At 29.7% G+C, this 11164-nt stretch overlaps 5 protein-coding genes across 5 annotated transcripts in view; 1 reads left to right on the forward strand and 4 right to left on the reverse strand.

Moving 5' to 3' along the window:
- Positions 1–813, reverse strand: part of LOC111690571 — a 38859-nt gene extending 38046 nt beyond the window's left edge. The window contains exon 1 of the mRNA XM_046949695.1: positions 614–813. The gene's annotated coding sequence lies outside the window, so the exon portion shown is untranslated. The remainder of the gene's footprint in view (positions 1–613) is intronic.
- Positions 814–1581: 768 nt separating this feature from the next.
- On the reverse strand, positions 1582–2493 carry LOC111690619 (mite allergen Der p 3-like). Its single transcript, XM_023453125.2, has 2 exons — positions 1991–2493; positions 1582–1924 (listed from the first exon to the last, which is right to left on the reverse strand). Exons 1-2 carry the CDS (start codon positions 2468–2470, stop codon positions 1631–1633), a joined length of 774 nt encoding a protein of 257 aa, XP_023308893.2. The 5' UTR covers positions 2471–2493; the 3' UTR covers positions 1582–1630.
- Positions 2494–3476: 983 nt separating this feature from the next.
- LOC111690621 (mite allergen Der p 3-like) lies at positions 3477–4585 on the reverse strand. The gene is made up of 2 exons (XM_023453128.2): positions 3966–4585; positions 3477–3802 (listed from the first exon to the last, which is right to left on the reverse strand). The coding sequence occupies exons 1-2, from the start codon at positions 4443–4445 to the stop codon at positions 3509–3511; spliced, it is 774 nt and encodes a 257-aa protein (XP_023308896.1). The 5' UTR covers positions 4446–4585; the 3' UTR covers positions 3477–3508.
- A 1188-nt stretch (positions 4586–5773) lies between these two features.
- On the reverse strand, positions 5774–6838 carry LOC111690620 (trypsin beta-like). The gene is made up of 2 exons (XM_023453127.2): positions 6264–6838; positions 5774–6196 (listed from the first exon to the last, which is right to left on the reverse strand). Exons 1-2 carry the CDS (start codon positions 6741–6743, stop codon positions 5903–5905), a joined length of 774 nt encoding a protein of 257 aa, XP_023308895.2. The 5' UTR covers positions 6744–6838; the 3' UTR covers positions 5774–5902.
- Positions 6839–7940: 1102 nt separating this feature from the next.
- On the forward strand, positions 7941–10787 carry LOC111690618 (serine/threonine-protein kinase ULK3). The gene is made up of 5 exons (XM_023453124.2): positions 7941–8187; positions 8266–9000; positions 9399–9729; positions 9800–9984; positions 10057–10787. The coding sequence occupies exons 1-5, from the start codon at positions 8101–8103 to the stop codon at positions 10168–10170; spliced, it is 1452 nt and encodes a 483-aa protein (XP_023308892.1). The 5' UTR covers positions 7941–8100; the 3' UTR covers positions 10171–10787.
- The last annotated feature ends 377 nt before the right edge of the window (positions 10788–11164 follow it).

Here is an 11164-nt window from a genome sequence, read left to right on the forward strand (position 1 = left end):
TATTTGAGACTAAATGTTGCAATATTTTAGATTTTATGCTGCACATTGCTTAGGTGATGTATTGAGGTGATATAGACCACGACAAAATAAATATATGGTATATTTTTTTAGGAATAATTATAAAAATAAAAAAACTATACTTTAAATAGGAATAATTAAAGTTTATATTAATTATAATAAAAATATAATGTTTTTCTAAACATTTTTAAGTAGAATTTAATACATTTTATTTAAATTCAAATTGTTTTATTTAAACGATTATTGTTTTATTGAAAATCTAATCACTTGAACTAATTAAAGAACAAAATAATTTAAAATAACAAAAAAAGCAACAACAATTGCTTTACAATTGCAAAAACGCAATTAATTTGTTTTCAAACAATGACATTCATCATGCACTTTGTGTATTTGTTTATTAAATAGTTAACGGTACTTGATAGTATTTTTCAAAGGGGCGTTGTTTTCTTTATGTTCTGATATTCGTTTAAGTTGTGTTTAAAAATTATGCAAGCACAGTTTTGAGCCGTTAATTATTTTGTTTTAATACTATGTTTTAGTTTTACAATTTTATTCATATTTATCGTTTTATCTCATAATTTTCTGTAATTATCACCTTGCTTTTTTGCTTTGTTTGTTGTTGCTGCTGTTCACACTTTTCTTTTGTGTTTTAAATCTTTTGATTACAAAACTACAAAGTAAACTTTAAATTTGTTGTCTTTTTTATATTAAACCGTTGTTTTTTCTTTACACTTTTGTTTATGTTCTAAGTATTTGTGTTCTCTGTATTTTCTTTTGTTCCGCTTTACGCCATACACGTTGAACTCGTTATCGAAGACTAAACACTGCTTACGATGCTGCAGTCGTAAGCCATGCCTTTTTAACACACTTTGCAAATCATAGAGATACGAACAAGTAATACAACAAAAACACGAATTTTAACGAATGCTAACCAACACATATATACGCACAAACAACCCGATATAGAGCAAACGAAAAATATATTAACACATATTCATACATATGTGATTTTATACTACACATGTACAAGAGAAAATGCTTTTAGATTTTATAACGAAAATGTTAGTGTTATTTTGGATTGTTTGTGGAATAAATTGAACATAACATAAACCTGTTAAGCTTCTGTTCGAAATAATGTTAGGTTAATAACATTTTAAGTTAAGGAAGAAATGTTTAAAGAAAAAGCTTTTCTTTAAAGAATGATTACAGTTTGAAAAGTTTTGCTAGATTTATGAAATAAATTTCCGGTCTTTTTTATGTTAATATAAATCTGGTTTTGCGAAACAACTTTCAAACTTAACGGTCGATTTTTGTAAAAAAAAATCGACCGTAAAAAGATAAATTTATTCGGCAAAAAGGGTGGAAATGGTAAACTACAAAAAGCCATTGAGTCGTATTTTTGTTTCAATTATAGAACCCAAATCAAGATTTAGAGGGTCATTTAACAAATCCCTTCCTCTCACTTCACTATCCATATAAATCGTATTCAAAAATTTAAATTAAAACATTTTTAACGCCAAGTGAAATGTTTCACAAAATAGGGAGGCTGAACCTTTTTAACTGTTTTCAAACAATTTTATAATTTAACTTATTTATTTTATTTTACTAAGGATTAGTTAATGTGTTTATTGATCCATCCGATATAATGAGAAACTTTGGTATAAACACCGGGATAAGGAGCCACCGTACAGGGCTTAACACTCCAGGAAACAATACCCAATTGCACGGAACCCTTGTACAACAAAGGACCACCAGAATCACCTGAGCATTGGCCTTTACCGCCTTCATCAACACCACCACAAATATGATCGGAGGTAGTAGCGCCATTGTGTCTAGAGTTACACTCAGCATCAGAGTAAATTTTCAAGTCAACTTCCTGCAAATTGCTTTGGATATATCCACCAGTCTGAAATAAGAACAAACCGTTACACATAAAAAGTTATTCAGCTATATGCTACAATTAAATACTCACAGCATTTAAGCCCCAACCAGCTAAAACACCAGGAGCACCCTGTTGTGTTTGAGGAATTTCAAAGTACGGTTCGGGTAAAGTAACGGGAGCTAAAGTTTTGTAATTGTAGACAAAAGCACCTTCCAATTCCAACAAAGCAATATCATTGGCATATGATCTTGAGGGAGCATAATCTTCATGGATAACAATACGTTTCACACCAACAACATTATCACCCTTGGCACTAATTTTAGTTGTAGCATATTGAATACTCAATTGACTAGCCGTGCGACCACTGACACAATGAGCAGCTGTCAAAATCCAGCGGGGAGCAATAATACTAGAGCCGCAAGAATGGGAACCGGTAGAGCCACGCAAAGACACTATAAAAGGATACTTTGAAACATCAGTAGAAGTGCCATTTACTACGCGTCCCTCAGGAAAACAGCTAACACTGCCCACTAAAGCTATCAAAGCCAATAAAGAATATTTAAACCACATTTTTCGTCTAAACCACAATAGAAACTAACAGTATCTCTAATTAAACTTATTATTTATATACAATAATGGACAAGTAAATTACTGCTGAAATTCAGCAATAGTTTCTTATCTCATGGTTAAAATAAAATTTAATCTCTATCAAAAAGATGACCAATATATTGGCCACTGTTGGACGTGTGTTTAAGAATATCTGTTTCTAAACGATAAGATAATTTATTTTACAATTGGAAATATTGTACATACATATAGTAAATTAAAGGCCCGTTATAAAATCGTAGAATTTCTTGAACTGAATTGAATTGAATTAAATCAAATCTCTGTTGCAGATTAAATTGATTATAAATCAAAAATATTGTTATCGTTAAAAGTTTATATGTGCTGAATTTGTTAAATGACCCAGTTGGATTTTTTGATTTGAATTGAACATTTAATTTTGCCTATTAAAGGGTGAGATAAAATTTTTTTTTATTGATGAACAGATTTCCCCAAAAAAATTTCTAAATTCCGATATTTCATATTTAAAATCGATAATTTTCAATATAAATCGGATGTTTCATTAAAAATTATACTTTTCTTCAAAATCCTTTTTTCCCTTTGAAGCGATTGCATGGTCCACTATCTTATTGTTGACATCAGTGCATCAGTGTTGTGGAAGTAAAATCCCATACAATTTGTGACAAATTCAATGTAAATAGAAAATGCACAGATTGCACAGTATGCGGGGCTTTTGAACGTTTATATAAAAACCCTTACTATTTTTTATTAAAAATACAAAAATTCTAATTTGTCTTTGAATATCCTTTTTTATTTAACTATAGACCTGAAAAAAATGCTAAATTAATATTTTTAATTAATTTACACTAAAAATAAATTGTTCACTAAATATAATAACAATGAAAAATATCTAAAATTCAACATGTAAAAAAAAAAAAATTTCGATTTAATTATACGTTCGATTTTTACTAAGAAATTAATTATATTTTCAATCAAATAAAACAATTAAAAATAAATTGTAATAATATTTAATTTTATTAAAACTTAATTCATATGGTTGTAAATCCAATCGATATAATGAGAAACTTTAGTATAAACACCGGGGTAAGGAGCTACAGTACAAGGTTTAACACTCCATGAAACAATACCCAACTGTACGGAACCATTGAACAACAAAGGTCCACCAGAATCACCATTACATTGACCCTTACCACCTTCATCAACACCTCCACAGATTTGATGGTTAGTAGTGGTACCATTATGTTTAGAATTACACTCCTTATCGGAATAAATTTTCAAGTCTACTTCCTGCAAAACACTTTGAATGTAACCGCCGGTCTGAAATTTAAACAAATAAATTAGAGATTAAAATATATGAATTGAAAAGATTTTTCAAAATTAGCTAAAGATTTGAAACAATAAGTAGTCAAATGATCTGTTTCAATACCATTTTCCTAAAGACAATAAAACCTTTTATTATTTCAAATAATATATAACTTACAGCATCTCTACCCCAACCGGCTAAAACACCTGGAGCTCCTTTACTATTCTGGGGAATTTCAAAGAATGAATCGGGCAAACCAACTGGAGCAATTGTTTTGTAATTGTACACCACAGAGCGACTCAATTCCAATAAAGCAACATCATTGGCGTATGATTTAGATACATCGTAACCCTCGTGCATAACAATACGCTTGACGGAAACAACATTTTCACCAAAGGAATTAATTCTAGTTGTACCGTACTGAACAGTTATATCTTTTTCCGTACGACCATCAACACAATGGGCAGCAGTCAAAATCCAACGAGGGGCAATTATACTGCCGCCACAAGAGTGAGAACCGGTACTGCCACGCAATGACACTATAAAGGGAAATTTGGTCACATCTGAAGCAGTACCATTTACCACGCGACCATCGGGAAAACAAGAAGCACTGCCCAGCAAAGCTATTAAAGCTACTAGCGTAAATTTAAACCACATTTTGTCTACTCTCCTCGTCGTTTTTTTAAAAACGAATCATCTTTTTATATACAATTCAAATGAATTTATGCTAAAATTTGTGCAATTCTTATCTTTATTTGAAAGAAATTACTTTAAATCTTCACAATAATTTTCAATGGAATTTCCTTATTTCACACGATTAGATAACTTTTTGTTAAGAGCAGGCATAAATAAGAGGATCATCAAAATAGAAATCGTTAAAATTACTATATATTTCATTGAAATTGAACTCTGGCTCTTGAATTAAAATAATTTATTACTAAATATTTTTAAAATTACCACTATTTTATGATTACATGATAAGGCAAATTTTTGAATTGGTAAAATTCTCACATAAATAAAACATTGAGTGCTTTAGTACTTTAGAAAATACGGCCACTTTTATAATACACAATTATAAGGGTATTCATTATTAAGGGATCGATTTCGAATCCCAGCAGTTATATAAAGAATAATGTTTATATAGTCGTAAAACTTCAAAAAATTTCTAAAATTCGAATTACATTATAAATTGATCAAAATATATAATACAATTTATAACCGATTTCATTCATATTAAAATAATTTAAAAGAATATATTTTACGAACAAAAAAATTAGAGAAGGAAGAAAAATATATATATATAAAGTAATTAAATCTTTTTTTAAAGAAGTAAATCGGAAGAAAACCGAAAACGTTATGAATCGAATTTTTTATATAGACTGAAGGTACGTACGTTCACACCTATTAAATATTTGACTAAAAATGCGTAACCAAACTTTTTTAAATGTTTTTTATCTGTCATGACTTTTGTAAGTAAATTTTTGTCATGTTTGACTGGTGTGGACATACCTTAAGTGTTCCACAATGGAACTTTATTTAACAACTCTAAATTAACCGTATTTCCTTTTATACGGTTCTTTCCAAAAAAAATATATATATGCAAATATAAAAATGAAATGTCATACCACATATTTCAATTGTATACACGGTTTTTATATCTTACAACAATGGCAGTAAAAAGTGCAAAAAAATGTTTAATAATACTGTCAACTTAAAATTTTTGTCTTCCAATTTTGTCAGTAATGCTTTTTCTGAAAACGTTGCATAAGAAAAATTGTAAGTTCAGACGATTGTTAGACATTTTCTGAATATTTTGCTGACAACGTTGTAAAATCTGACAACCGTGTATCACGGCTTTAAGTTTATTCGAGAATTTCTGATATAAATTTTGAATTTATTAAAATAGTATTGATGCATTATTGATGTTTATAACAAGTTTCGAAAGGTTTATATTAAGTCTACCGACTGAGCCCACTATTGCACTTTGATCCAGACAAATTATAAGTTTGCCTAATTATAAAGAATAGATTTTACCAGATAGGAATTTTTTTAAAAATTATATATAAAATGTTTTGTTAAAACGTATATTTTTATGTATTTTTTATTTATTAATCTCAATACATGTGATTGTAAATCCAGTCGATATAATGGGAAACTTTGGTGTAAACGCCAGGGTAAGGAGCCACAGTACAAGGTTTAACACTCCATGAAACAATACCTAATTGTATGGAACCATTGTGGAACAAAGGACCACCCGAATCGCCGGAGCATTGACCCTTGCCACCCTCATCAACACCACCACAAATTTGATCGGAGTTAGTAGCACCATTATGTCTAGATTTGCACTCGGCATCAGAATAAATTTTCAAGTTAACTTCTTGCAAATGGCTTTGGATGTAACCACCAGTCTGAAATTAATTAAACAAAATTAATATATTTCATTAAAATGTAATTATTTTTGAATAACAAACTTACCGCATTTAAGCCCCAACCAGCTAATACACCTGGAGCACCCTCTTTAGTTTGAGGTACTTCAAAGTACGAATCGGGCAAAGTAACAGGTGCAATTGTCTTGTAATTGAAAACTAAAGAATTCTGCAATTCTAATAAAGCAATATCGTTGGCATATGACTTAGCAGGAGCATAACCTTCATGCATGATAACACGTTTTACGCTAGCAATATTTGTTCCATTTGAACTAATTTTAGTAGTACCATATTGTATGCTCATTTGACTAGCAGTGCGTCCACTGACACAATGAGCTGCCGTCAAAATCCAGCGAGGAGCTATAATACTAGCGCCACAGGAATGAGAACCACTGGCGCTACGCAATGACACGACAAAAGGATATTTTGTAATATCGGAAGCGGTGCCATTTACCACACGACTTTCGGGTAAGCAGCTAACACTGCCGATCAAAGCTATCAAAGCCACTAACGTATATTTAAACCACATTCTAACGTTTATTTCCCCACAATAAACTAACAATATTTCGAAGCTGTAATCATCTTTTATATACAAAAAGAAGTTTGGGTTGATTAATTTTTTTTTTTTTTCTATTTTGCAAAAAATTGTTATCTTGTGACTAGAAAGTGAAACTAATTTTTATCAAAAGATGACCACCATCCATTCTTGAACGTGTGTACATTTTTTAATCGTACAAAATATTTATAATATTTGATATAAAAAGATTTACTACCCCTATAGTTGACTTGAGATCAGAATTTTTAAAAGAATTAAATCTCCATTTTGAGACTTGTATTAAATTGTTGAAAATAATGTTGAAACAAATTTTGTAATTAAATAGTTATGACATTATTAAAGGTATATTTTTTAATGATTCATATTGTTATTTTGGCCAGTATTACTAATAAAAATTAATAAATGAAAATTAATAAATTCAAATTGGTTCTGTTATATTTTTAAATATAAAAGGCCGTTATAACTTCTGTGCCTGTGTTTTGTGTTTTTCGAGTCGAGACAAAAACATTGAAATATAAGACTCTTCCTGTTTTTAGTTCTGTTATTCAAATAATTTTTAAACTTAACATATTGACGGTATTTAGTGATGTATTACGTGTGTTCACCTGTTTAAAACAAATGAATATAAATTTTTCGATTCGAAAGTTACAGAATTACAGATTTTCAAAAATAATATTAAAGAAAAAACAAGTAAGGCGAGGCCCGACTATAACTTCTTACTTCCAAAATTACGACCTGTAGTTTGATTGCGACCTGTAGTTTGATCACAATGTTTACAAGCCCTTTTACAGGTACGGTTGTATGGGGGCTAGGTGAAATAATGGACCGATCTTAATCATTTTCAATAGGGTTCGTCCCTGGGACAATAGAAGATCACGTACAAAATTGCTTCCAAGGTTTACATGGACGGACGGACATAGCTAAATCGACTCAGAAAATGATTCTAAGCCGATTGGTATACATTAAGGTGGGTATAGGACCAATATTATTGTGCGTTACAAACATCAGCACAAACCCAATATACCCTCTCCACTAAAATGGTGTAGGGTATAACAAAGACATACCGTTTGATATAAATTTTTAGCATTCTTTTCGAGAACGGCACGGCAACTCTAAACGCATTTGAGTTTTGACATTTCATTTAGAAAAAAAACAATAAACAGCTGAGTAAAGAAGAAAAAGAAAAAAATTACTTTTGGTTTGTTTTGGTTTTTTTGTGTAACTTTTTCAATAAAATTAAAATTGTATACAAAACAAACAAATTTATATTTTTTAACAACAAAACAAGAAAAACGTAACAATAATAAAAACACATCGATGTAAGCAGGATATGGCACTGCCACGTATAACTGATTTTGAAATATTAGAAAAATTAGGAGTGGGTAGCTATGCGACAGTGTACAAGGCAAAACACAAGGTTAGTAATTAATCCCTATATTTTCAAATATTATACTTATCTAATATACATGATTTCTTATCTATTATTACAATATAGAAAAGTAAAACTTATCATGCTATTAAATTTGTGGAAATGTCTTCGCTGTCCGACAGCTCACGGGAGAACTTAATTACGGAAATACGCCTACTGCGCTCTTTGAATCACAAATACATTGTTACCCTGGAAGATTTTTTCTGGGATGATAAGAACATTTACATAGTCTTGGAATATTGCAATGCTGGCAGCCTTTCAACTTTTATACGTTCCAAAAAATCACTGCCAGAGGCCACATGCAAATACTTCCTTCGACAATTGGCCGCTGCTGTGCAGTATATGCGTAGCAATGATGTTTGTCATTTCGATTTAAAGCCACAGAACTTGTTACTGACAAAAATTAATTCAAATGTTTTTCTAAAAGTGGCCGATTTTGGTTTTGCCCAGCATTTGAAACTGGGCGAGATAAATATGCAGTTAAAGGGTTCGCCTCTCTATATGGCACCCGAAATTGTACGCAAACATCAGTATGATGCTCGTGCTGATCTCTGGAGTATTGGTGTGATATTGTATGAGTGTTTGTTTGGAAGAGCTCCTTATAGTTCAAAAACTATTGAGGAACTGTTGATGCGCATAAGGAGTTGCGAGAAAATTAATTTGCCTCCCAATGCTCGCATTAGTAAGGAGTGTGAGGATTTATTGAGTCGTCTGTTGCAACATGATCCAGCCAAACGTATTTCGTTTAATGATTTCTTTAGTCACGCATTTTTAGATCTCAAAACATTTCCATCGGAAAAGGTAAGTTTATTGATAAATAGAAAATTTGTTACAGAAGATTAATTTTAAATATAGGAATGCATAGAATTAGTTAATGTGCTAGGTATTTAATAAAATGTTTAGGAATACTAATAAGCAAATGAAAAATTCTTGAAGATAATTAATGTAAAAATATACAAATATTATATCGTAATTCCAATAATTACATCTTACTATATACTTTTTTCAAAATTTTCTACTTCTATTTATCTATTAATCTTTGATTAGGCCAAATATAGATTTATTGGCATTCTACCACAATAATTTATATTCAGAAATTTCTGTATTTATTTCAGACGCTTTCAATTAAATTAAGAAGTTATTCTATGAAATATTTTTTAAATACTTTTTAATGACTTTATAAAACTCTGAATTTTCAGACTTTACAAAAAGCCATTGAGCTAGTAACCCAAGCTGTGGAATATGATGAAAAACAAAATTATAAAGAGGCTTATTATCTATACTGCAGTTCTCTGCAATACTTTGTACCACTCATAACAGATGAGGCAGATGCTAACAAACGTATGGCTTTGCGAAATCGGGCACTTACTTACATGAAAAGAGCCGAAGAAATCAAAAATGTTTTAATTGAACAGGAATATAAAGCCTTAGCACTACGGCAAAGTAAAGAACAACAGAAACAGGAGCCTACAACATCAACGAATATAATTGCTGAAGTTTTGGAACCAGAAACCCGTTATAAACAACTATGTAACTAGCAAAAGAAAAACTATAAATTTTTATACACAATATTATTAAATAAATTTTTATATACTTGTAGTCGCATTATCACATTCCAGTCCTTCATTGAAAACAGCTTTGGAAATTGGGCGCCAAGGAGAATTATATTTGTATGAACGTAAATTTGAGTCTGCTTTAGAGTCTTTCACTTCAGCCTTGGGTATATTGGTGCCGTTTCTTAATAAAGAACCCAAAGGCGAAAGAAGAACTTTATTAATACAACAGGTTTTGATTATTATTTAAAATTTACAAACACATTTTAGTAACCGTTTCCTGCATTTTAATTTCTTCTTTTAGCTTGATTTTTGGATGAAAGAAGCAGAAAGCATTAAAAGTCTTTTAAACGCTAAAGACATACAAGATGATGATCAAAAACTTAGCCATTCGGTACGCAGTTGCAGTATACAGTAGTTTGATTAAATAGACTATATATTAGTACATGTACACGTGTGTCTGTTTGCTTTAGATTTAGCTACTAGAGTTCAACTTTCTTAATTTATATTTTTTTAAAATCTTTTTTACAGTAGCTCTCTTTTAAATTTATTTTTAACAATATACAACATTTTTATAGCTTTTTACACAACGTACACAGTTTATATCTACATAAATTTATAAAACCTGTACTTTTAATATTTGTGTATTTGCTAATTGTTTATACATATATACTTTTTTTATTCTATTAATATTTTCTGTTATTGTTTTATGTAACAACAAACAGTAGCTAATATGTGATTAGAAAAAAATATTTTTTATGTCCTAATATTAATGTTTTTTTTTTATTGATTTTTATTAATTATTTTTAATATTTATGTTCCTTAGCTTTGGCATTATCACACAAGCCATGTCGTGGGTATATCATTGTTTTTATATAAGTTTATAATTCTTTTAATTTTCTTATATTTTACACTGTTGAGAAAAATCTTCTTATATGTAATTTTTAAGAAATAAATTCTAAAATTTATCTATTTATTGTTATATTTAAATAATAAACCAACATATTTAAATAAAACCAGAAAAACTACTTTTTATTTGTAAAAAAAAAGAAATAAAATTATTAGTTATTTAAAAAAATTTCAAATTTATTTCAAGAATTAATATAGTATTATGCCATGCTCCTATCATAAAGGTTTTATATTTAACGTTCATAACTAACATAAAAATGCCATTGTTACAATAAAATATATCGATCGAGTTTTATATTAATCAAAATCTTTAAATTGACTTTAGTCTTTAATAATGTTTTTAAATTGGAACTTTTGGAATATTATCCTAAAATTTATTCTTGAAAACTTAGCCGGCTTACAGTCGATTTCAAGCCGATTGTTGGCGTAGGGCTCTAAAATTATGGCACTAAAATACATTGCTCCTTGACAAACCGTTGAGGACCAGTACATCAAACATGTGT

Source organism: Lucilia cuprina, chromosome 4 (assembly GCF_022045245.1).
Source record: "Lucilia cuprina isolate Lc7/37 chromosome 4, ASM2204524v1, whole genome shotgun sequence".
NCBI classification, from domain to species: domain Eukaryota; kingdom Metazoa; phylum Arthropoda; class Insecta; order Diptera; family Calliphoridae; genus Lucilia; species Lucilia cuprina.